The sequence below is a fragment of the Theobroma cacao genome, chromosome 1 (genome assembly GCF_053813885.1).
Source record: "Theobroma cacao isolate CCN51 chromosome 1, ASM5381388v1, whole genome shotgun sequence".
Lineage (NCBI taxonomy): Eukaryota > Viridiplantae > Streptophyta > Magnoliopsida > Malvales > Malvaceae > Theobroma > Theobroma cacao.
Genome location: NC_142639.1, coordinates 8017501 through 8043213, shown reverse-complemented (window position 1 = coordinate 8043213; position 25713 = coordinate 8017501). Strand labels below are relative to the sequence as shown.

Sequence of the window (25713 nt, the reverse complement as noted above, 5' to 3'; positions counted from 1 at the left end):
TGAATTTGTTAGCAAGTCGAGTACTAGAATTCTGCATAGAGCCGATCACGAGAAGTTGTAGCTACGTGTTTTCTTACAAGGGCTACGTTAAGCGACTTAATTATGAAATCTCGAGGCTGTGCGAAATCCGGGCTATGCTGCGACAAGAAGTTGACAGAGCCAAAAGTGAAAAAAAGAGTATTTCCCCTGAAGTTGAGAGCTGGCTAGCAGAAGTGGACGCCTTCGTGGAGCCAATCAGTAGATTTATCAACGACGTTGAAAGCAGAAAGCACCTGTGTGATCCCATGGCACGTTACTCGTTGAGTCACAAATCGGTGGAGATGATTCGACAGCTCGTTGAGCGACATGAGGAAGGGATGATGTTCCAGAATGTAACTGATCCTGCTCCTCCACCCAGGATTGGATCGACATTTATAAGGGTTTTGAACCCTAAATTTTCCACACCAAACTAACAATCAAACTTAAACTGTATGAGTGACTTTAATCACTTGTGTATTCTAGCTTGGGGCATTTTAATTATAACTCAAGTGATTGCTTCTTATCCTTTCAAACTTATTATAAAATAAGTTTTAACAAACCAATTATTGATCGGATCATAAATATTGTATTTCTCGATTAATCTATATATTCAAAGGTTATAATTGATTAAAAATGATTTCACTCTTTAACGTATTTCTAAATTTGTTTTGGTTTACTTCTTTGGGTTTAATTTTAGGTCAATTGCTCACGTGGGTGATTTGTAACTTGACAATAGATTTATAGCCACTTATTAAACTACATCGTCATTTAATATTTATTAAATTTTCATAATTAACGATTGTGTCTTCTACATCGGAGTGTTTTTGTTGAAATTTATGTTAAAATGTAAAAACTCGAAAAAGTTTGATCTTACGACAGATAAAACAATAAGTTTGATCGTGACTTGATAAATTGAGTAATGGTTTGATTCTTATTTAAGTAATTAATCTTTTTATAATAATTTATATTATATTTATAATTTTTAATTATTAAACATAAGATCATATATTTTTTTTAATGATCTGGATTCTGACTTACTCTAGATTTGACTCGGATCGAAATCGAATCGTTGATTTTTAGAGTAGAATTTGAACTTTTATTCTAAAGAGTTTGTCTAGTTTTTGCCTGTGTATCAACTTTACGTGTAAAAGTGATTTATTCTATTATTTTACATATTTTAAAGCTAACCAAGTCTTCTCATCTCGACTGTAAGTATTTCTTGAAATTATTTTGTTTCAAGTTCACACCTTATCAAGTTTGGATTTTATTTAATTTTATGTTAATTTATTTCTCTTTAATATTATATAAGAGTAATGTGTTATTGAATTATCCAATGTAATTTCTAATTTTACTTGTATTAAAGTGGGAGTTGAATACCTATTAAAAGCAAAAGCTGGTCCATGAACCATGGTGATTTGACATCAGCAAATGTTATGAATCACAAATTGATTGATAATGCCAAAAGTTCAAGGCAACAACTGAATACCAATTAATTAGAACTTCACATGACACTATACTTAATTGCTAGCAACAATACATTTACACGTTTTTCCTTTTCAATGGCCGGTCCACTGGCTCCTTCAAGCTTGAATGTATCGTTGTTTAGACAAATTCTGACACCTGTCGATTTTAGTCAAAAGTGATAAACAACTACTAGAATTCAAAAGAAAGTTCAATTATGATAAAATGAAATATATATATATATATATATATATATTGTTTCAATTCATTTGGCCACTTGACTTAGCAATAAGTCTTTTTTTCCTTGATCAGGTTCATGTATGAATGGCTGGTAAGAGTTGAAAACATTTTTTCAGTACTTGGGTTAATTTCAAAAATTAATTATATACTTTATTTGATTGATTATATTAAAATCCCGTGAAGATAAAAAATGAAATATATATATGACACCAATGTATCAAATAAACTTTAATTCTTTTCACTAGTGCAAAGATTCATGCCAAAGGAAGCAAATTTGGTATATGGAGCTCGAGCAGCAATGCAAGGGTAGGAGATACCATACCAAATCAACCCTCACTAGGCTCCAACTTGAAGTCGTCAACATAAACCTTTGGGACTAGGGCCATTTCAAGTTTGCTCAGCTCTGACACATATGGAAATTGGGGACATCTTTTAATTTGAAGCTTTTGAAGTGACTTGACATTGTTCAACCACTCTGGCAATGTCTTGAAGTTGGGACAATCTTCAATAATTATGCACGATAAGGTATTGGCCGATCGTTGAAGCCATTGAGGCAAAGCCATGAAAGTTGTCATTTTTGTAATTGTGATTGATCGAAGGCTACACACCTTTTCATCTTGGTTGGGGTTGGCATCCTCTTTTCCCTTTAAGTCTAGGTCTGCACAGTTGGAGATTATCAAGTTCTCCAATGCGGTCAGATCATTCACAGAACATGGAAGACGCCGAAGCCAGTTGCAGTCCGTGATGCTCAAAGTTCGGAGGGCAGTTAATTGCTTCATATCCTCGAACAAAAATCTTAGATATTGGCATCCTGATATGGAGAGAACTTGAAGAGAATCCAAGCATCCAATTTCTTCATTTGGCAACAACTCTTCATTGGTTGTGAATTCCAGAAATCTAAGGCTAATCAGGTTTCTCACACCTTTGGGTAACCTTTCAAGCTTTCTACATCCAACAAGTCCCAATGCTTGCAACTTCTGCAACTTGCAAACCGAATTGGGAAGTCTCCTGATTCTGCGATTTCCGGACAGGCTGAAATATCTCAAATGCTTTAACCGGCCGATGGAGCTTGGGAGCTCCTCGAAAGACGAGGAACTTAAATCCAACACCCATAAGTACTTGCAGCCCATGATGAAGCTACCAACATCAGATTCACAAATAGATCCTAACACTGCAAGTGGACAGAGAATAGTTCGCAATGTTTTCCTCAACTTCTTTTGTGAGGATTTCTTGAGTTTTTGCTGAAATAAATTACTGTTAAAGAGTGACAGATGTCGAACACTTTCGGGGATAATGTTGGCGCGGAAGTCCACGGTCAAGAATTCCTTCTGTGCCACAGATAGTGCAAGATCGTGCATTAAGTCATGCATTTTGAACGTGTAAACAAACACATATTCCTCAACATCTTCGAAGAAACACCTGCCAAATAACTCTTTGAGGTATTGCATGCCAACATACTCCACCTCAGAGTTTTTGTAAGGTGTAATCAGCCCATTCGCCAACCATAGTTGGATCAAATCAACAGAGTTGAATTTGAAATCTTTTGGGAAAACTGCACAATAAGCAAAACATGATCTCAAGTATGGTGGCATTCGATTGTAACTCAGTTTTAGTACAGGCATGATGTCATCTTCTTTCTGTTCTAACTCCCATATCTCATTGTCCCTGATATTTTGCCAATCTTTTTCATTAGTTGTCAAGGAAAGCAAGCTCCCTAAAGTTTTAGCTGCTAAAGGGTTTCCTTTACATTTTTTCACAATTTCATTTCCAATTTCTACCAGGGTTTGGTGCCTTTCTTTTTGTCCTTCAATGTAAGCCCATCTCAAGAACAGAGAGAGACAATCATCATGGGAAAGGCTGCCTAACTCATATTTCACTTGAGATTTCATGGCTTTGACAACCTTTTGACTACGAGTAGTCACCAAGATTTTGCTTCCCCTGCGCCCAATCAGCAATTGATTCAGCTTGTCCCATTTTCTGGGGTTATCGTTCCATACATCGTCTAAAACGAGTAAAAACTTTTTATCTTTCAAAGCATGCCGTAGCTCCTCTTGCCACTTCTGGAAATTGGACTCATCATAACCTAGCAGACCTGCCTTTGTTGATTTAAGAATTTCTTTTGTCATTGTTATGACATCAAACTCCTCCGAGACACAAACCCACATATTCAGGTCAAAATGCTTACGTACCCTTTCATCATTGCACACCAATTTAGCCAGAGTTGTCTTCCCTAAACCTCCTAATCCAACTATTGAGATAACAGAGACATTATTATAACTACGATCATGATCATCCGGCTGCAGCAAACTTTGAATGATGTTTTCTTTATCATCATCTCTCCCAGTGACAGCAGGAGCATCCACATAGGAGTGGGTCTCCCTGGCCCTTTGGATGCCAGTCTCCTTTTTGGGTGCCTTGGAGAGTTTCAATCTGTCTTTGCTGGTTTTAATTTCATCCAACCTCTCCCATATTTTCTCTATTTTTTGACTCGTCTTGAAGCGAAAAGCAAGGGAGTTGGAGGATGAAAAGAGGTTGCGTACCTTATTTAGAGTAGTCCCACGATCCACCAGCATCTTTGTCTGCAAATCTTGAATCTCAAAATCATCCAACACATCTTCCACGTTGTGCAGGACATCCTTAAATCTTCGCAACCAAATCCTCAGTTCCTGCTCCTCGTCTTTCACCTGCCTCTCCTCAGCATCATTGAGCACAGCTTGGATTTCTTCTAAAGTGTTTCTCAACTTCCTCATTTCATCTTCAATGCCCCATGCAGAGATAATTTGCTGGTAAGCAGATGTCCCTACTTTCGCCAAGATACTTGTCACAATACTCGAGGCAAAGGAATCCATTATCTTTGGCAAGGAAGGGCTTGAATTGAATCAATATTTTCTCAAAAATATGCTGTTTAGGTGTTTGGGATGTGGAAATGGTAGGCCTGAGGAAAAAACAAAAGCTAGCACGTACTAATTAATAAAACCAGCATACTGTATAATAACTAAGCTTGCTTGCTTGCGTGTAATATTTTCAAAGGAGACCAACTCATACACTTCAAGTACATATTCCAGTTTTAATAAAGAAGTAATATTATTTTACTCTATTAAACGAAAAACGAATTACTACTATATATAGTAACAATTTCCATGCACTTTGTTCTCCCTACACCATATATTATATAACTCTCCACATCTATATTGAAAGTGACCAAAGCTGGCAACAGAGATGAAAGTCCCTTGCGCATGGAAAAAAAAAGTCAAAAGCAAGGCATATATTCTTTGCTTTAATTATCTTTTGTTCTTGTTTGGGTTATGCTTTGCTTTAATCTTGTTTTAATCTTTAGGCTATTCTTTGCTTTAATCTTGTCCTAAGACTAACAAATCCAATAAGACCGCGACAGTCTTCCCCGTCAACACAATAAATATGTATATAATATATACATTCCTAATGGAATTTTTTAATTCCACGTTCAGTAGCCCTGTCCATGATCCGGGTACTATCCATTAAGCTTGCTAGTCTTTGTTAAGCTTGAGTCCAATTCAGCCTGAGATGAGATATTATTATATTTAATTAATAATTATTATTGTATATTTAAAAATATTAAAATACATTTAATACATATATGTATGATGTTAATGAGCCTAATCCAACCCATGAACACTTTTACGTGTTATGTCAATATAATTTACATATGTCAATCTTATAAAATTAAAAAAAAATTCATTCCCAATAATTGAATATAATTACACATCCAATCTCTTTCCTAAACACTAGTTTATGCAACATAAAAACAAATATTCTTCATACAAATATATATAGTAATTGCTTTTAAGAACTAATTCGGCTAATTTATCACTTACAGAATGAATAAATTCAAATTTATATTTATTAAAAATTGTCTTCACATAGGAATCGTTAATCTTAATGCGAGACTAGACAATTTGGAAAGAGGATTGCCACGCGATGATAGTACATGTTCAAATTAACGTTAACAACGAAAATGAAGGTCTTAGAACTTGGGGGTGTCAAAGTGGGAATATCCCAAACTTGGGGGACCAACCGGCGTGTTTCACCAAAAGGGGAAACGTAAGCCTCACGCTATGACTCATGCAGCCTATCGCGTCAAACACTGGCGATGCTCGATAGTTTCGAGGGAGACTGAATTCAATGCTTCGAACGTTTTTTGTTAAGAAGAAGTTGAAGACGAAACGAAACAATAAACCGCTCTTAAAATTAGAAACCAAATAAACACGCGTCGAAGAAGTTTTACTAAAATGGGAAAAAAATAAAGGTAGCGCTATTTCGCACGATAACTTGTGAGGATTAGCGTTATTTGCAAAGAGTCGCGCGATCTCTCGTCTCTCTTGCAGTTATGCAGTTATGACTCGCGTCTATGAATTTAGGCTTCTTATTATAAATAAATCGGCCTCTCAGTCTCTAATATCAAACAGTTCCCTGGAATTGGAATCGGAAGTAGGGTTGGGGCAAAGGAATTCGAGAGTAGGCAATGGCTCCCTTCTGTTTGCGAGGTCGTTTTAGCAACAACAAACGTTCCAAATTGCAATGCAAGAATGTAATTGATTTTGTTTTTCTTAATCTTTTAAATATTATTTTTTTCCGGATTGTTTTGACCAAGGATTTAACAATTTCGATTTTTTTTTCTACGTAGAAAAAGAAGAAGAGTGGGATGAAGGACATGCAAGAAAGGTTTGAGAAGCTGAAAGTGGAGATGGAGGAAATCAGCGATGAACAGAAGAATATAAGAGAAGGGCAAAGGCAAGTGAGGGAAAAATTCGAAGCGATTGAAAGTGAGTGTGAGGAATTGAAGAGGGAAACAAGACTCATTATCCAGAAAAGTGCCCGGACCCAAATCAAGCTGGTCCTTATGTTCCGAATTTTGAAAGCTAGGGAACAGGGTGACCTAGCCACTGCTGCCAATTTCACTCACTTGCTTCGGTACTTCTTTTTCCCCTCAATATGTTTACTCTCAATGTTTGTTTACGCTTAATTTGGCCTCCGTTTCGTTGTTTATTGGTTGTTGATTTTGTCACTTGCTTTTTGCTTTACAATTAAGAAAAAGGCAAAAAAATGCGCTTTGGGAGCAAAGCAAATATTATTAATTTTGAATAATTAAAAATTTAAAGCGAAACTTTTTTATATATAAATAAAAGCGTATGATTATATTTTTTACCTGGAACAATTGTGTTACATTTTAATCATTTAGCTTGTAAGCAACTTGTGACAAGCAAATGGAGGTGTAACAGAAATGCTCTTTTTTTTTCTCGATGTTGATTTAGACTTGCTTTGTTCATGACCATTAATTGAATATAAGGGATGGTTATGCAAATTAGCCTTGAAGTTCGAATTTTTCTATGGTGATTGTGTCTAAGTTTGCTGAATGGAAATTTTACCATCCAAAGAAGCTAGATAACTTGTTACTGAAGAAACAAAGTTAAACCAATATAGATTTAAGATTTTTTGCATTGAGACATTACTGCTAGGAAATTCTTTCATTTATTTGCTTCTTAGCAAGCTCTGATTTAGAATTAAGCCTTGCATGAACATCATTTTGTATGAAACTTCTTAAGTGTAACTCGACCAACCAACCCTTGAAACAGTGGCAGCAATTGTTATAGTGCTTCCAGGAGTTCCTGTCTTTCCAAACTTCGTATGTGTAACTGGACCAACCAACCTTGAAACAGTAGCAGCAATTGTTATAGTGCTTTCTAGAGTTCCTTTCTTTCCAAACTTCGTAAGTGTAACTGGACCAACCAACCCTTGAAACAGTGGCAGCAAAACTATACCCTCTTATGTCGCCATTTGCCCGAAGGTCATAATTTGAATAACCTACCATTCTGTTAATTTGAGAGGCTTGCAGAGAAAGACATAAAAGCAAACCTCCTTTTAGTAGCTAGATGTGAAAAAAAAAGACTATATATGATCTAGATTCTTTTGCATTGCTACAAAAGTAATAAGATTGGAATAAATTGAAATGCCCTATGAACATAACTTATCTAGAGTTGCAATCCTGTGCAGGATTGCCAACCTTGAAATATAACAGTGTTTTCATAGAAGTTTATGCCAGGGAGCTCTAGGATTTTTTTCTCTAAGATGCATGAATCTAGATCTTGCTAAATATCCCAGGCAATTCCAAGTACTAAACACTAGAATATGGACCTGCTGATAATTTGATTTGGCTTAGGTTTTAATTTTGATTAAAATTTTACTTCCTGAAAGGAAGATTATTTCAAAAGTTGTTTGACACGTAATTTGATTAATGACTTGATAATTTCACCAACTCTATTTTGCTTTGGTATTTAAGCAAACAGGCATTAATCTAGTTTTATTTTCTGTTGTCCTTTATAAAGTGGGATTGAACAAAATAGTTTTAGTTGTTTGGTAGTATAGAATGAAACTAGAAGAAAAAGAGAATTGAGTATTACAGTTGCTTGATTCAGTCAAGTACCTTTATGAATTCTTTTGTCTGTAGAAATATTATATTTGATTAGATTCTTTTCTCGTGGAGCAGTTAGCCTCTCTTTCCTTCCTTTTACTAAATATACAGTTAGTGAAGCCTCAACTACAGTTCATTGAATCAATTCAGAGACATCCATATTGTAGATAGCCTGGAAGTGGCCTTTTACTATAAACCAGATTTACTATTATATTTCTGGGTGTAAATGATGCTTGTAGCACTTGACAATTTCTTTGCTGGTTTGCAGTGAAATAGTAGGAAGAGAGGATGAGGAAAGGCAAGCTTCAGGCGACAATTGAGCTGCAAGGAGGAACTTCTTCTGCTGGTAGAAATATTAAGCATGGAATTTAGTGTGTTTTTAAAGTGGTTGCTGTCTTTTAGCATTGGGGTTTGTTGTTATGAACTTATGTTTACTTTCTTTAGTTTGTTCCATGTTGGGTATTTTATGTGATAATTACTCTCTTTAGTTTGGTATGAACTTCTTTATGCAATCTATAAGGTTCTATTAGATAATTTTATTAATGGTGCCACCCCGATCAGCAAATTTGTGCTTCTCATTTGTGCAATGTATTTGTTTGTTATGTTAGCATGGACACTTTAGGCTAAAATTAATAAGATAGGTATCTGTTTATATAACCTCTTGTGTCCGTGAATTCCCACGGGATTCTTCACTTTTTCTTTTGCCATAACAAAAAGAAAAAAGAAATGAGTGGTGAGATTCTGTTGACTTTTCTTTCATTGGAGAAGACCTGACTGAGGAACCTGCCTACGAGGGGTGTCTTTTACGCCCGTATCTGATTTTTCTTCTTTTTACCTTTTACGTGGTCCCTTTTGTGTTTCATCTACACCTGGTGGCTGATCCATTACACAGAGAGTGCTCTAGTTAAAGATGTCGGCTTGAAACTTTATTGCTATATTGGTAGTATTTCAGTTTGCTGATACTAGAATGGAGGACTGAGGCAGCTCTGGCTTGGACGGTTTTGCAAAGGTTATTCTTTAGTTATGGATGAGCCAGGTAGGTAGATGGATAGTTGCAGTCCATTGGAAAACATTCTCCTATCTGGGGTCATTACTATCCATTCCAGTGGTAGTCACTGGATTCTTCTATCTACGAGAATTTGTGGGACAAGTTAAAAATTAGAAAACCTCATCCTGAAATGACCTGTCCTAGGATGGATGGTAACTTAGTTGCTTGCTGGATGAGTGATGATTGCTGTGTACGTTTATTGTGGATTCCATAGCAGAGATGAACTGGTGGAGGAAGAATGTACCATTTTTACTATATATTACATATTAAAAAAAAATAACAAACGGAGGAGAGTTCTGGATCGCAATAAGGGAATGATTATGGAAGCATAAAAGTTGCCACCATTGTTTGTATGCCAGATTTATCCTGTCTGTCACCAGCAAATCCATCGCCTTCGTAAGGATTTTTTTTTTGGGTCTATTGTCACTGGTAAAAAAATTGAAATTAAAGGGTTCTAAATTTCATTTACGTCTTTTTTGGTTTTTTGACCCCAGAATTCATTCAGTTGATTATAGACCCAAAAACATTGTACTGGACGTATTCTATACCTAGATATATTCATGCACTGTTGAGGAACATGTGAGTTACTGGAGATTAACGAGTAGTGGAATGTTTTCGGTGAAAACTGCATATGAGGTGCAAATGGATAAGGAAACCCCTATTGCCAGTTTCTGGAATCAACTATGGGGGCTAACGAGTCCAAGAAACGCTCGTGTTTTTCTATGGAGAGTCCTCCATCAATATTTGCCCACTGCTGATTGGTTAATTTTTAGAAGTCTGGGCTCTTCTGCAGCAGGCTTTGGATGTGGTGCATGTGTGGAAGACATTTCCCATGCTCTCAGGGACTGCAGACCAGCTAAAACTATTTTGGTTACAATGTAGTACTGAGGAAGATTTCTTTTGTAAGAAATCAAAAGGCTGGGTTTTAGATAATATATCTAATACTGTGAATTATGAAAATCTTCCTTGGATTATGTTCTTCATCCATGCACTGTGGTTCCTATGGTACTGGAGGAATTTAAGTAAATTTGATGACAATTTCAAGTGGCCGAGTAATGGATGGCAACAGGTATTTTATCTCTTGGAAGCAGCCGAGAAGTCCCTATGTGAAGATAAATATAGATGGCAGCGCAAAAGAACTCCCGGGTTTGGCTGCCGCTGGAGGTATATCACGTGATGCGAATGGGAATTGGATGGTAGGATTTATTTTCAAACTTGGCATCTCCTGCAGAGCTGTGGGGTATATATCAAGGACAAAAGCTCTGTTGGGACAAGGGTTACAGGGCTGTTCATGTTGAATCTGATTCTCTTTTAGCCCTGCAGAAGATTGAGCATAATAATTCAATGTTGGATCCGAATGCCCGTTTGCTTTGAGATATTAAGGAGTTGACTAATGGAGACTGGAACTGCAGTCTTATTCACATTTATGTGAAGCTATTAGTATGTCGATTGAATGGTCATTAATCATGAAGATCTATTGTTGGAATTGCATATTGTTGAGTCTCCATCAGCTGACAATTTAGGAGTTTCTTGACCTATTAAATTCCTATTTATTCCACAATATATATATATAAAGAAAAAAACACACAAAATAAACTAAACCTCCTCCGTGGACAATCCCCAGGAGCCATGATTCCAGCTAAAACTGTACAACCTCTTTTCTCTCCTTCATGGTCTCCATTTAAACCTCCTCTGCCAACAAACGCCCCTCTTCCCTTTTCATCGCCAACGATAGCCTTCCATTTGCAGCAGTTGAAGCTTTGCTTATCGACCCAAAGGAAAAACCTTGCTAGAAAAACCTAGCTGATCCTATTATTTGCCGTCACTATTACCTCCCTGCTGGGTAGAATTGCCATTCCAGAAGGGATTTTTATCATTGAAACTGCCATCATCTTCATCATGTTTCAGTGTGTGAATATTGCTGCCATATCGGGAGGTTGTGGGTCGTCTGTTCTTGCTGTCATCCCTGACGGTTGAACTGTACCTGTTTGCTGAGTAGGGTAAATACGACCTATATTTTTCCAGCCAAGTTATTTTGCAGTGTAGGAACTCCTATAGCTGTAATTCCTGGGATTAAAGGGGATTTGCTTCCAGTGTTGTGGAGATGTGGAATCCTGGCTGGTGTTAGCTTCACATTTTGACTATGCATCTTACTCTGCAACGAGTATTTATCCTTAATAAATTCACAACTTGATTGAGAAAAAGAAAAAAATTGTACATAAATTTGAAATTATTATTTGTAGAAATTACTTAATAATATCTATCACAGCACCTGTATCACACAGTTGTAGATATGCCTTTAATTGTATCAAAATGACAGGTTGGGATCCTTGATTGTACTAAATGGAAGATCACCTTCTTAATTCACTATTGAATTATACATCATCGGAATTTAGACAAAATTTATCATTTACACTTTCTCAATCTTGTTACTCCCCTCTCACTTCCAATTTTCTTGGAAAATGAGTGGGTGGAATTTTTTAAGGGTAGGCATAGTAAGTTACAATTCATGGGCCACTTCCAAAGAAGCACAGTTTGGGCAACTTATAAAAGTTGATGTGAGCGACCTGCTCATCTTTCACCTAGCAATGATTCAAGAAGTGCAGCTTCTTCTTCCTGCAAAAATGGGAATAAAAGCCAGAACAAGCATTAGGTCATTTCAGCAGCAGATTGACAACAAGGTAGTTAGTAGCATGACATACCACCAAGGCGTTGAACTCAGTTTCTTCATCAATGGCACTCATGATAGCAGGGTCCTCCAGGAGATCCTGTTAGTGCATACACACAACTTAAAAGAATGAATATATAACACTATTTTTCATTTTGTTATAATCTACAGGAATAGAGAATGTAGTAAAAGAAAAAACTTGGATATTTTTAAAATGAAAATGTTGCTTACGTCATCAGCAATTTGCAGCATTCCATTCTGATCCTGCAGAAAATGAAACCCAGCTTTATGAGCTTCCTACTTCACTGTAATCTTCATAATATTTCCTTCTCTTTTTTATTCCCCTTTAAGTAGTTCTCAAGCTATTAGCTTGTAGACATGCTTTTAAAGTCCCGAATTTAGACACATTAGCATATAATTCAATCAAAAACTGGAAGTCCAACCACATTCCAAGTCTGAAACAGTAATTCCTTCAAGGATACTTATAGCTACCTTGACAGCAACGAATAGAAGTGGATCAGAGGGTGTATAAATCATGTAATGTGAACCATCCTGCATAGAAAATCAAGATTTGGCAAGAAGTGTCAAATTAAATGATAATAATGATGACTATGTTACATACACCTCCGTTCAAATGTCCACATTTTCACATAGCCAAAACTTTTTTTACTGTATATGTGGCAAAAACTCTTTCCGAATCCATAGATGGACCTTAAATAAGATTACTAAAGAATCTTTAATGGAATTCCATTTTAAAAAAAAAAAGCGAGGTTCAATAGCACATTTCATTCCCATAGCTTCTGACTAAGTAGATGCCCTCTATCTAGAATTAGTGATACAGCATTCCACTTTGAAGAGATTAAATCTCAACCACCCCCACAACCCCCCCCCCCCCCCCCCTCTTCCCACCTCAATCTCGAACAACTATCTTCTACAGAGAGAACTTCCAATTACTATAATATGTGTAACTTTTAAATGCTAACTTATAATGGGCAGTAACTTATCAGGAAAAGAAAAAGATAATCAACCGCAGCAAGATACATGCATTTTATCTTATTCCATGAGTGGGAGTTAAAAGAATAAGTACAATATTCTAGGTCACAAGGCATCAGAACCTTCCCAATATATATCAAGTCCGCATCACTCTCTTAACAGAAAGCATCAACTGTCAACAGCAACTTCAAGCCAACAAAGGGTAAGAAAATGATGCTAACACACCCAATCTTCCAAGAGTTCGTAAGAAAAAAAATACAAAAGAAACAGAAAAAAAGGAAAAACAATCTAATTATCATTGATAAGGAAAAGGTTTTCTCAAAATACCCAAAAGAGGATGCAACACTTGTATGCAAAAGGTAAGCATGAGCATGGAAAATATATTCAATAAATTGCAGTATAAAGTGCTTTTAGAAGCATCTCTGTGGGCTTTAAAACCATAACTACGATATTATAGGCCATAGGGTGTGACCAAATACATATCAAGTCAACACCGCTCTTACATAAAGCATCAAATTTTAACAGCGATTCAAGTCAAGATAGGGTAGGAAAATGATGATAAAACAGTCAATCTTTTATGAGCAAGAGTTACTGCCACCAAAAAATTAAAAAAAAGAAGAATAAAAGCCTAATTATCATTTATAAGTATAAGGTTTGCTCAAAATACCCAAACGAAGATGCAACCCTACTAAGCAAAGGCTAAGCATGGGCATTAAAAAAGAACTAAACACTAAATTAAAAATATAAGGATCTAACTCCCAAACCTTAAAAATAATAAACTCATAAAATACTCAGCAATATTTCTCCCACAAATGGATCAACAAGGAGGTTTACAAAAAGCATGGATAGAGTCTCAACGTGCTATATAACTTTTATTTCCCAAGGCAAGGAATATATCCAGCATATGCTGATGTGTCACTAATATTCCTAGGATATGACATGACCACTCACAATTTCCCTGACAGGACTGTGAGTTACAAATATCTATGAACACAGACTAAGCGGTGAAAGAGGAAATACAAAGAGTGCTATCAGCCATTAAAAGAGGCACCTTTATTTGAAAATACAAAGAAGTGGCCCTTAACATTTGGTTGAATAAATAGATAAGGCACTAGGATAATAATACTAGAAACAAATGACATCGTAACAAGCTAGAAATGGCTACAATAAAGAAAAATACAAAGTTATACCAATGCATCACAGAGCAAAGCAGATTTAGCAAAAGTGAAGACAGCTTTGCTCCAAAATGAAAATGATAAAAGTGACAGGAAGATTACAACAATGTTATTCAGCAGGAAAAGCACATGATGGCCAATGATTTTTAAGCAGATATGAGGGAATAGGAAACATGTTGATAGAGGACCAACCTTCCAAATTTTGGAAAAATGTTTACACTGGGTGCAAAATGAGAAAATAGTTTTATTTTTTTATTTGGGCTTTCTTGGATTTATTTTATTGCAATTTTCTTTATTTATTTGGTGGAATTTGTTTTATTGTGTGACTGCAGATTTGAGATTTTGAAATTGAGTTTCAGACTATTTTCTTGGAAACTTAGTTTGAGATTTGAGTTTAATTGTTCTACATCACAAGCTCTATATGGTTGGAGCCAAATAGTCAGAATATAAATCCCTAAATTGTCCCTGACAATTTCACTGTTATTGAGTTTCCAGATTATCAGATGTTCAATTTTTACACCTCCATGTTCCCTACATCATATGAGATTGCCAATAAAATAGAAAATCAATTTTTACCTACAGCTTTGACTATTATGAATCACAAGATTATCATTTAAACATAAAGGGCAAATTAGCCAACAAAATAGAGTTTAAAAATTCTTAATCATGATGTAGATGCAGCAGTGCAGATCTTTGAAGACACTTATGCAAGCCACTTCAACTTCAGATGAAACTTTGAAATGCATAGAAAATTGAGGGTTATTACCAGATGGAAGCACGTAATTTCTATGCCTTCAGTTGGCAGGCCATCTATATCTTGACCATCATCTGCAAAATTTAAACACCAAGCATAAAAATATCATATCACACAACAGATACATAATAAGTATTGGACAGTGTCAGAAGATACAGGGAAAACTAAAGAAAGCAAATCACTATTGTCTAAAATGAGCAGCAGACCCAGACCCTAAGCCTAACCCCTTTCTTCATACTCTTGAATCCTAACGCCAAATAATTTCTAACCCAATTCTCCGAAGCAACCTGTCCACAATAATGCTTAGACTCTATAAAGGAGAGGAATTGATAAGATGAGAGAAAATTAATCGTCAGGATGGCATCTGGAGATCAGAAAGCTTCATTAAAAGAGGAATCTTCTTCCCCAATTTTCTGCAAATCAGTGGAAGAAAAAGGAGGGGGAAATGAGTGGTAAGGTGCTGCTACCATTCACTTGCCTTTTAGTTCCAAAAAAGGATAGTCAGAATGCCCTACCTCTACCTCTCTTTGCCTTTCCCTTCACCCACAAGGACACAAGGAGTAATTTCAATATTTTTTTCTCTTTATATATGGTTATATTGGGGAAGAGGAAGCTTCAAACTTGGATACTCCTTTCAGATGTAAGATTCAGCAACTTTGAAGCTATTGCTTCAGTCACAATTAGATTCTCTACAATTCCAAAACCTGAAAAGTACTTTTCACTTTTGACACTGCCACAGAATCTGCATAGGCAGATTTCTAAAGTTCACCCTACATTTAAAGTTCAGAGAAGTCTGCATGACATTAACTTTAAAGAATGTCCAGTCAACCCTAATGATGGAAAATCATAAGAGCCAAAATAACTCAAAAGCATAAAGCAATGAGAGGAAGAGATTGCCTGAGCGGAAATCAAAGATGTCATCTTCTGAGTAGCAAAATCCTCCCCGAGCTGTGTAACAGAATCTGATGCAACACAAAGATATTGGAATATATACTATCAAGAAATCGAGAAACAAGCTATACTAATTTTATGAACATACCCACTATGGACCAGATGCATATGTATTTTTGCAAGAGCATATGCAGCTGTAGGAAGAATAGCTTCAACTTCTTCATCACTGACCTGAAACAAAGAAGCATGTAGGTTGGTTAATTAGGCTGTTGTCCCTGGGATGAGGGAAAGAATATAGTTCTTTCTATGGATGAGATGGGATTTTCACTTCTATAATATAGCAACAACAATTAATGAATTCTACATACTCAAAAGTCACTTCAATGGCTATTAAAAAATAAATTGAAAAATTATTAGAATAATTCTTACATGGGAAAAATTATATAGTTCAATTACAAATTAAGTCTGAAAGATTCAAGCAATAATAAAAACCAATGTGGAAGAGGAAACATACAGCTGACCATCCATCAATATTTGTGCTCTTTAATATCTGAACAGGCCTGCAGAAACCAAACTCTTATCAAATACCAGAACAAAAAATAATTAATGTCAAATATTTTTCTTATGAATTACACAGCCACATTAGAGCAGCAACAATACATACGTGTCAACTGGGCAGAGCAGCATACATTCATCCCCCCGAGAACTTTCGAATACCCTCCTTATAACACACTCTAATGGATTGTTGTTGGCAGAATCAACCTGTCCATAATTTCTTTAGAATTTCTTTAACTAAATTTAAAAATGAAAAGAAACGAAGTACTTACCCTGTTTACTAGAACAAAGAAATAGCAAGAAAATCACTCATTTAGAACAAGTTATGAAAAATTTATGACAAGCATTGACTATTTTACTTGAAGGAGCATGGAGAGCATTAAACCAAAATACTTACTGTACCCCTCTAACCTCTCTTTCATCTATATTTAAAAGATTTGTTGCCACATTCTAATCCAAAGATAGATGTAAGTCAAGGTATAGTTGAAAATTTGGTGACTTGTCTGATCAAAACAACTGGAATCAGATAGAGCAGAGTGGGAGAGCAAGATACACAAATAGCAACGAGATAAGTCAAGCCTTTTACGTAATCAAAGGACTTGGCTAGATTTGTCCACTAAACATCACAGCTGCTATCACACAGCTGCAATTAAGCTGCAGTTAAACTGATGTTGTAATGATGCAGGACAAGAAGAGGCTGATTGTAGAATTAAAATTTTTTAAGCCTTCATTTAATTACTTTGTTATACTTTTTAGGGCTTTATTGTCATTTCTAGTATTTAAGGTTATATTTAATATTTCCTCTATCCCATTTTCTTTGCCCATCTTTTTGGTATGTCCCAAAACTATGTCCTCTTTCCTGTTCAGAACACCTAATACTCTAACTTTTCCTATATTCCGCAATTATTTGTCATGATTTTTTTTTTTACTTTTTGGAATTAAAAACCATGGAGCACCAATTTTTTTTTCAAAAAAATTAAGCTTTAATATAAAATATACCAAAGTCAGTTTTTTTCTTAAACTCTATGAAAGTCAAGTAGGGATAATAAAAATGGGACGTAGGTAGTAGTTTACATTTATACATATTAGAGCTTAGGGTGTAACCTATGTGTTAGATTATGGATTACTAAGAGGAGGAAATAAGTAACTTTAAAATTTCCCTCTCCCTTGGTTCTACCTGTTTCTCTCCTGTAAATTCCTCTATCTCTTCACCTTTCCTAGTGATTTCTTCCAATTTTTTGTTTTCTCCCTCTTTCTCTCCTGTTCTATATTAAAAACACAATTACAAGCATGATGCTATGGTTAGGGCATTGATTTGGCCAAGTTGGTGGCATTGCCTACCCTGCCTGGCACCTGCTGTAATCTGACACAAACTCATACTCTTTCTTATATTGAGTCATATCAACAAGGATGCTCAGCCAAAGAACACTAAGCTTGAGTATTTTGGTCTTTTTTCTCGGCTGTTTTTTACTTGACCGCCGGTAGCTACACCTCTTTGTGTTCAGCATGTAAGCCAAACTCAAGTAATGGTGCTAGGTTGGGCTCAACTCAACTTGTTTACAACCATAACCACATATAGCCAAGCTGGTCAATCATCAACAAGTAACTTCAAAAATCCAAGGCAGCTTCTCTGGTTATGAGAAAAGCTTCATATGTCAACGTCAGTGATTTGTTATATAAATTCCTAGTGATAGAAGCATGTGGATGATAACAAAATTTAACAACACTAAGTCATCTACCCGAATACTACTCCACTTCTTGAAATATCTATGATTGATTTACCCCATATATCATGTTTACATGTGCAAAAGAGAAGCTTTTCCTTAATGCTTAGACAAGTCTAATATTATACAATATTCTACAAGGAGTAGTTATTTCTAGCATAATTAATCTATATAAAACTAAAGATATGCATTTTCGGCTCAAAAATTTACAATTCTAATTTTTTTTTAAAAAAAATCAAAACTAAATATCATTATAGTATTATTACTTTTTATGTTTTCTGCTTTTCACTTTCGGAAACAAAGAAGCTGCAAAATCAATAAACGAACCTTTAGCTAAGGAATAGAAGTTACAACCAAGAGTTTCAAAAAGAAAGACTCACCATAGTGGCAATTCTCTTGTTTGAGGCCATGAGAACCCTGCCAGTATCATCAACCACGAACCCAGCAGGCGGTTTGGGCAGCGGCGGAGGATGATAAGCTAAAGCATGCGTAGCAGTAGTAGAAGAAGAAGAAGAAGATGACCCTTCATCATCATCAACATTTTCTTCCACAATCGCAACATCCCTCAAACTCAGCTCCTTCAAATTATCATCATCCCCGCTTCTCCCCTTCCTCCTCTTCTTATTCCCTGCCACTGAGGACGACCGTTTCTTGACGGGTCCACCCGTCTGGGACTTAGCAGCAAAGCAGAGAGGGAGTAGTGCAGAGGCAGAGCTGTTGCTTGAGATACGGATTGAGACTGGAAATGAAGGGAATGGGTTTTTATGGTGGTAAGAAGGGGAGGTGGAAGGGGGAGTGGATGTTAAGGAAATTGAGGAAGCCATGTTATTGTTTGTTGGTTCTGAATTTTGAAACTCAACTGAGAAACAATGACCAAGAGTGAAGAGTATTATTGGGTTTTACTCCTTTTGTAAGGCGGCAGAGTCCCGCGCAGACAGCAATGGATAAATTTGGGCGTCGCCTCGGCTTTATTACCCTTCCCTTTTTCATGTCAACCGCAGATATTTTGGAATTTGGGCTCGTTCAAGTTGTGACAATTTGGATCGGGTTATGGGTCGTGTTTTATTGTTGAGGCGGGTCACTCACACTCCTATATGTTCAAGTGAGAGCAATATCGAAGGGCTGAGCCCAAAATCGCTTCCCAGTTTCCAGGCCAACTTTCTAAAGAGTAAAGACTTATGGAGAACATCAGCAACTCGCTACGTTGTTCACCACATTGTAACAACACTCTCACTGCATTTCTATTCCCAGAGTTTATAGTCCATTCTCCATGACCTTACTCCCATGAAAATGAAACCCTTCAAGATCTTCCTCATTTTCCTCCTCTTTCTCGCTTCCCAAACAGTACACTCCTGGAAAAAAGACGAGTTTAGAAACTGCAATCAGACCCCCTTCTGCAAGCGAGCTCGATCTCGCAAACCCGGCGCCTGCACTCTAATCGCCCACGATGTTTCCATCTCCGATGGTGACCTTACTGCTCAGCTCATTCCAAAGGCTCCGCATGATCAAGACGGAGATCAAATCAAGCCGTTGACTCTCTCTCTTTCAGTCTACCAAGATGGGATCATGCGGCTCAAGATCGACGAAGATCCCTCGTTGGACCCACCCAAGAAACGGTTCCAAGTTTCCGATGTTATAATCCCCGAATTCGAGGCCAAAAAGCTCTGGTTACAGAGCGCTTCCAAGGAGAAAATCGACGGTAATGATGGGGGTTTTTCTTCCGTGGTCTACTTATCGGACGGCTACGAGGCAGTCCTCAGGCACGATCCATTTGAGATTTACGTTAGGGAGAAAGCAGGTAATCGACGCGTAGTTTCATTGAATTCACATGGTTTATTTGACTTTGAACAATTGAGAGTGAAAAAAGAGGATGAGGATTGGGAGGAAAGGTTTAGAGGGCATACTGATACGAGGCCATACGGTCCACAGTCGATTAGTTTCGATGTTTCCTTTTACGGGTCTGATTTTGTCTATGGAATACCGGAACATGCAACTAGTTTTGCTCTTAAACCCACTAGGGGACCTGGGGTTGATGAATCTGAGCCTTATAGATTGTTTAACTTGGATGTTTTTGAGTATGTTCATGATTCGCCCTTTGGGATTTATGGTTCCATTCCATTCATGGTATCACACGGGAAATCTGGAAAAAGTTCCGGGTTTTTCTGGTTGAATGCTGCAGAGATGCAGATTGATGTATTGGCAAATGGTTGGGATGCAGAAGATGGGCTTTTGATGCCCACTTTGCAGAGTCGGATTGATACCTTTTGGATGAGTGAGGCTGGGATTGTAGATACCTTCTTTTTTGTTGGGCCGGGGCCAAAGGATGTTGTCAGGCAATACACGAGTGTGACAGGTCTGCCATCAATGCCACAGCTGTTTGCTACAGCATATCATCAATGTAGGTGGAATTACCGGGATGAAGAGGATGTAGAGAATGTGGATTCCAAGTTTGATGAGCATGATATTCCATATGATGTTTTATGGCTTGATATTGAGCATACTGATGGAAAGAGGTATTTTACATGGGATAAGTTACTGTTCCCACATCCAGACGAGATGCAAAAGAAGTTGGCGACCAAAGGTAGGCATATGGTGACAATTGTGGATCCACATATTAAGCGTGATGAGTCATTTCAGTTGCACAAGGATGCAACTCAGAGGGGATATTATGTTAAGGATGCAACTGGGAAGGATTATGATGGGTGGTGTTGGCCAGGTTCCTCTTCGTACCCAGATATGTTGAATCCAGAGATTAGATCATGGTGGGGTGGGAAGTTTTCTTATGAAAATTATATTGGTTCAACTCCTTCATTGTACATTTGGAATGACATGAACGAGCCTTCTGTCTTTAATGGACCAGAGGTATGCCACTTTTGTTAATGCAGTCTTTCTTTTCTATTCATTTTTTTTTTATCTTTTTGTTATTTTCTTATCCTCTTTTCTGTTATTGATGTTAAATAGCTAATGCATATTCTGCTTAGCTATCATTCAATTTTACACTCTAGCTTATTGCCGCCCACCCATGTGAGAGAGACAGATAATTGCAGAGGAAGATGAAGAGAACTAATTTGATTACGGGAAAAAAATGGAGAGACTGGGGCAAAGGTAATGGAGAGAGAAAAAAAAAGAAAGGAAGAAATGAGTTGAGTAACTTAATTACAAGGTTATTTTATATTTCATTAATGATAAAATTACTATAATGACCTTTAGAGATTAGTATTTATATAGGACTTTGGAATTTGATGGTCTACAGTTGTATTGGACGTATTTGTGACAAATTCAACCCTTAATTTTGTACAGCTTGTAATGGAAAGTAATGTGCAGCTTTTTATTTCTTTTTCAATTGTTGTTGTTTAGATAAGTAAAGACCATTGATCATAATAGTTTTGGTTTTTCCAAATTAAGTCGAGTGAAATGGTTTTTTTTTCATCTGAGAGTTCCTCTGTTCATCCAATGTTGGAATGCAAATGTATGCTGATAATCATGTTAAGTTGTTATTAATAACCCAAAAAATGCATTTCTATGAAGATGGTGAAGTTCTTGCTGAGTATCCTTTAATTTTGGCAGCAATACTTCAAAATTGTAGAAATTCTAGACTGTGTGTGTGTGTATTAACTCCTCATAATGCAGACTGGCAGCTGAAACAGCACATTGACAAAACTTTTACTGGTTCTAGGTGACAATGCCCAGAGATGCGTTGCATCTTGGGGGAGTGGAACATCGGGAGTTACATAATGCCTATGGCTATTACTTCCACATGGCAACATCTGACGGGCTTGTAAAGCGTGGAGATGGTAAGGACAGACCTTTTGTTTTGTCCAGAGCATTCTTTGCTGGAAGTCAAAGGTATGGAGCAGTCTGGACTGGTGATAATACGGCAGATTGGGATCAGCTCAGGGTTTCAGTCCCAATGATTTTGACGCTTGGTCTTACTGGAATGTCATTCTCCGGTATGCCTGCCATTTTTTTTAAAGAAAAAAAGTTAACCTAGTATGCCTTTTTTCCCCCGAAATAATGATGCTAGATAAATTGTCACAGGTGCTGATGTTGGTGGATTTTTTGGCAATCCTGAGCCTGAGCTATTAGTGCGCTGGTATCAACTTGGTGCTTACTATCCTTTCTTTAGAGGTCATGCCCATCATGACACAAAAAGACGAGAGCCTTGGTTGTTTGGGTATGATATTTTTAACATCCATGTAATTCTACTCTCGGTGTCTTGATGGATTAGCATTTACTTTTAGCACGTGCATTTATATAGAATATTCCTAACATGTAAAATCACAAACGCATATTAAGCTTGTTTCTTCACCAAAGCTAAATTTACCCTATCTTAGGAGCATTGTGCTGTTCACCTTTTCATCTGTTTCTCATCCCTTACAACTTACAACTTAACTAGTTTCTGAAATTGTTGCAATATATTATTATTGCATTGAAAAGTAAGCTCTACTTGTTTTTCACTGTTTGTATGCTTGTCATTTGAATCTCAAGAGAGTGCATCCGAATTAAATTCTGGTCAGCAGCATGACGTGTATTTTGGGGGTGATGGCCACTGTGACCACCTTTGTATTATGGAAACTGCATTAAGTTGTGTTTAAAGATGTTCTTGGAAGAATTGCGGTGGTTGATTCTTGAAAAAAAAAAAAAAAACCCCTGGTAGTAGAACCACTTTGACAGAGTTCTACTGTGCCTAATACTATTGAAGTTCGAAATTCCAGCTCTCATTCTAATTCTTGTGATGGCTCATTTTCCCAATATGTTGCAAATGCTACTGAATTTTTACCATTGTTATTCAGGATACTTGTATCCCACCTGTGAACTTGTGGTTGTATGAACTGCAGGTGTATTTGTGAGTGTTGTTGTCAATGGAAAGGCTTAAGATATAATGAGCTTGATATTATTATCATACAATATATCTCTACTTTCATTATGTATTTACTTCTATGATCTGCAGAGTAATGAGTTTTATCTTATTTCAGTGAACGAAATACAGAACTTATGAGAGATGCCATACGTGTTCGTTATACATTGCTTCCATACTTTTACTCGTTATTCAGAGAAGCAAATGTTACCGGTGTTCCTGTTGTACGTCCATTATGGATGGAGTTCCCATCTGATGAAGCAACTTTCAGTAACGATGAAGCTTTCATGGTTGGAAACAGTCTATTGGTGCAAGGGATCTTTAGTGAGGTACTGCTGTTAACTGGATCTTTAACCTTCTATCTTTTCTGTTTCTTATTTTCTCTGTTGCTTTTCTTATCTTCTTGCCCTGTAAATAACTGAAGTATCATAATTTTTCTCTTAATACAGAGGGCTAAACATGCATCTGTGTATTTGCCTGGGAAGGAATTGTGGTATGACTTTAGAACTGGCTCTGCATATAAGGGGGGAAAGATCCATAAGCTTGAAGTTTCAGAAGAGAGCATTCCTGCTTTCCAAAGAGCTGGCACTATTTTACCAAGAAAAGACCGGTTCCGTAGAGGCTCCACTCAAATGGTGCATGATCCTTATACACTGGTATGTAATTGATACTTTCTAGCGCTTCCAGTCTTCTCATGACTATATCTTACAGTTGGTGTAAAATAGTTCCAGGTATTCTTTCCTTGCAATAGTGTTATTTTTACCAATTTGTATTTTCTAGCACGGGTAGGCTGTTCTGGTGGCCCAAATGTTGTCATGGTATGTGCATAGGCACTAAAGCACAGTACTAGTCGACTAAAGCTTGTAAGCACTTCATCAATTTTGTTGATAGAGTGTTCCTTGAGTCTTTAACACTGTGTTGGCCTTTTGGGTCCTAAATTGTACTTTGGCAAAAAATTCTTAAAAATCAATCACAACTAAATGTGCCATTTCAAATATGAAAATGACTGTGGGTAAATATCAACACTATTTGATACTAACAAGCTGATCAAGAAGATTTCCCACAAATTTTCTGTTCTAGCTGATGCCTACTGCAAAATTGTGATGTTTAATATTATCCTATGAAGGAATAAATCCACATATGGCAATATGAAACCATTATAGATTCTTGGTGTGGCTTATTTGTTAACTAGCCTTGTGAATCATAAATTATTACCTAGGCACTTCCTGCAAATTATGAGACCAACAGATTGAGATGCATCACATCATAAAAAATTAGCATGTCAGCATAAATGCATCCATGCTTTTCATTAATATGATAGTTATTATAGTTAGTTTATAGCCTCATATATGCTGATATAGTAATTTTTAGTGACATGTTGCATTCTAATATTCAGTGTTGTCAACTTTTTGTCTTAATGTGTAGTACTCATCATTTAAAAAAGGGTTCTTATAGCCAAGAAAATGCAGGGCTAAAGTGGATAAATCTGTGAATAGATTACAGCACTTTAGAAAGAATTGGTGATGTTGGAATATTAAAAAAAGAATCAAATTTATGTTTGCTCAGAATTTGTCAGTGCTTTTTAAAAATGGCCTCTGATATTTTGAATAAGTTATTGCTGCTAGGTTGTTTTAATCAGCATGGTACTCATTAGTTAGTGTGTGACTTGTTGAATCCAGCCAAATATGGCACCACATTATGACTTGCAGCAAAGTTCCTTTTCATTAGAATACATCTCATCGAACTGTGAAGTAGCTATCTTTTTGCAAAAATTTATAAAATGACTGAGCTTGGATCATGATTGTTGCTGTTTTCTCTAACTTTTTTCTCTATTGGTATTATTGACATTGATGACAACGATTATCTAGTATTTCAGCATGATGAGTCTCTAGCTCTAACATCACTGTATATGTTTTAGGTGATAGCTCTGAACAGTTCCCAAGCAGCTGAAGGGGAACTCTATCTTGATGATGGAAAAAGCTTTGACTTCATGCATGGGGCTTACATTCATCGCCGCTTTGTGTTCTCGAATGGGCAGCTTACATCTTCAAATATGGCATCCTCTTCCCTTGGCAGGTCTGGATTTTCTTCTGACTGCATTATTGAGCGGATTATTCTTCTCGGACATACTCCTGGGCCAAAAAGTGCTCTTGTTGAACCAGGAAATAAGTATGCAGAAATTGAACTTGGTCCACTCCGCCTAGGGGGACATGGTGCAGCTGCAGTAACCATCCGCAAGCCTGGTGTCAGGGTCGCTGAAGATTGGACAATAAAAATTTTGTAAGATATTTAGGTTCAAGAATTTCAATGTTAAGAAAGGAAAGTTCTTGTAATTGTTATTCTTGAGTTCAGTTATAGTGGACAAAACTCACAAGAAAAATACATAGCCGTGTGCAATTTACTGGTACACAGCGCTATGCAAAGAACTATTGTTTCGGCAACTTCAATTTCTATGGCTGCCATGAATGACAAATTTTAATTAGAACGCTTATGTTAGTCAAGGGAACGTGCTAGTAGTAGTGATTCTAGCTTCAATCACAGTTTGAGATATCACAAGAGCAGAGAATTTCATACTGTTTTTGTGATTTTCTTTGTTTAATAGTTTACCATCTCTTTCGTTAATTGCTACCTGAAGTGACTCTAGGGTGCATCCGTTGTCAAATTTGGAGGAACCAGCCACTTGAACAAATGACAACCTCAGCGGCCGTGATGGGGTCATCAAGTTGAGTGGTTCTTTTAGGTTTGGATTATTTGTCAATCAAAAGAACTTGGATTGCTCTTAGTCTTGGGATGATTGAATTGGCTTATTTTGGTCTGAATTTGAATTTATAAAACTAATCAAATTATTCAACCACTAAAGAAGCGAGCCAGTATGGAATG

The 25713-nt window shown here is 36.7% G+C and overlaps 4 protein-coding genes across 4 annotated transcripts; 2 read left to right on the top strand and 2 right to left on the bottom strand.

Moving 5' to 3' along the window:
- Positions 1 to 1429: 1429 nt before the first annotated feature.
- LOC18611943 (putative disease resistance protein RGA1) lies at positions 1430 to 4568 on the bottom strand. Its single transcript, XM_088802905.1, has 2 exons — positions 2042 to 4568; positions 1430 to 1638 (listed from the first exon to the last, which is right to left on the bottom strand). The coding sequence occupies exon 1, from the start codon at positions 4566 to 4568 to the stop codon at positions 2046 to 2048; it is 2523 nt and encodes an 840-aa protein (XP_088659031.1). The 3' UTR covers positions 1430 to 1638; positions 2042 to 2045.
- Positions 4569 to 6087: 1519 nt separating this feature from the next.
- LOC148764497 (uncharacterized) lies at positions 6088 to 8704 on the top strand. Its single transcript, XM_088803117.1, has 3 exons — positions 6088 to 6286; positions 6383 to 6669; positions 8436 to 8704. Exons 1-3 carry the CDS (start codon positions 6221 to 6223, stop codon positions 8485 to 8487), a joined length of 405 nt encoding a protein of 134 aa, XP_088659243.1. The 5' UTR covers positions 6088 to 6220; the 3' UTR covers positions 8488 to 8704.
- Positions 8705 to 11549: 2845 nt separating this feature from the next.
- LOC18611940 (BTB/POZ domain protein TNFAIP protein) lies at positions 11550 to 18928 on the bottom strand. The gene is made up of 10 exons (XM_007048451.3): positions 18356 to 18928; positions 16361 to 16458; positions 16211 to 16256; positions 15845 to 15927; positions 15703 to 15767; positions 14818 to 14879; positions 12376 to 12435; positions 12115 to 12147; positions 11918 to 11983; positions 11550 to 11831 (listed from the first exon to the last, which is right to left on the bottom strand). The coding sequence occupies exons 1-10, from the start codon at positions 18797 to 18799 to the stop codon at positions 11787 to 11789; spliced, it is 1002 nt and encodes a 333-aa protein (XP_007048513.2). The 5' UTR covers positions 18800 to 18928; the 3' UTR covers positions 11550 to 11786.
- Positions 18929 to 19108: 180 nt separating this feature from the next.
- RSW3 (Glycosyl hydrolases family 31 protein) lies at positions 19109 to 25334 on the top strand. The gene is made up of 6 exons (XM_007048447.3): positions 19109 to 20837; positions 21652 to 21925; positions 22014 to 22149; positions 22952 to 23162; positions 23283 to 23489; positions 24752 to 25334. Exons 1-6 carry the CDS (start codon positions 19260 to 19262, stop codon positions 25115 to 25117), a joined length of 2772 nt encoding a protein of 923 aa, XP_007048509.3. The 5' UTR covers positions 19109 to 19259; the 3' UTR covers positions 25118 to 25334.
- The last annotated feature ends 379 nt before the right edge of the window (positions 25335 to 25713 follow it).

Coding starts and splice junctions, on each gene's coding strand:
- LOC148764497 (XM_088803117.1), top strand. CDS start 6,221: ATGGCTCCCTTCTGTTTGCGAGGTCGTTTTAGCAACAACAAACGTTCC. Junction 6,287..6,382: donor CCAAATTGCAATGCAAGAAT/GTAATTGATTTT, acceptor TTTTCTACGTAG/AAAAAGAAGAAGAGTGGGAT. Junction 6,670..8,435: donor AATTTCACTCACTTGCTTCG/GTACTTCTTTTT, acceptor GCTGGTTTGCAG/TGAAATAGTAGGAAGAGAGG.
- LOC18611943 (XM_088802905.1), bottom strand. CDS start 4,568: ATGGATTCCTTTGCCTCGAGTATTGTGACAAGTATCTTGGCGAAAGTA.
- LOC18611940 (XM_007048451.3), bottom strand. CDS start 18,799: ATGGCTTCCTCAATTTCCTTAACATCCACTCCCCCTTCCACCTCCCCT. Junction 16,459..18,355: donor ACAAGAGAATTGCCACTATG/GTGAGTCTTTCT, acceptor AATTATGGACAG/GTTGATTCTGCCAACAACAA. Junction 16,257..16,360: donor CTGCTCTGCCCAGTTGACAC/GTATGTATTGTT, acceptor TGGTTTCTGCAG/GCCTGTTCAGATATTAAAGA.
- RSW3 (XM_007048447.3), top strand. CDS start 19,260: ATGAAAATGAAACCCTTCAAGATCTTCCTCATTTTCCTCCTCTTTCTC. Junction 21,926..22,013: donor TACTGGAATGTCATTCTCCG/GTATGCCTGCCA, acceptor AAATTGTCACAG/GTGCTGATGTTGGTGGATTT. Junction 23,490..24,751: donor TGCATGATCCTTATACACTG/GTATGTAATTGA, acceptor TATATGTTTTAG/GTGATAGCTCTGAACAGTTC.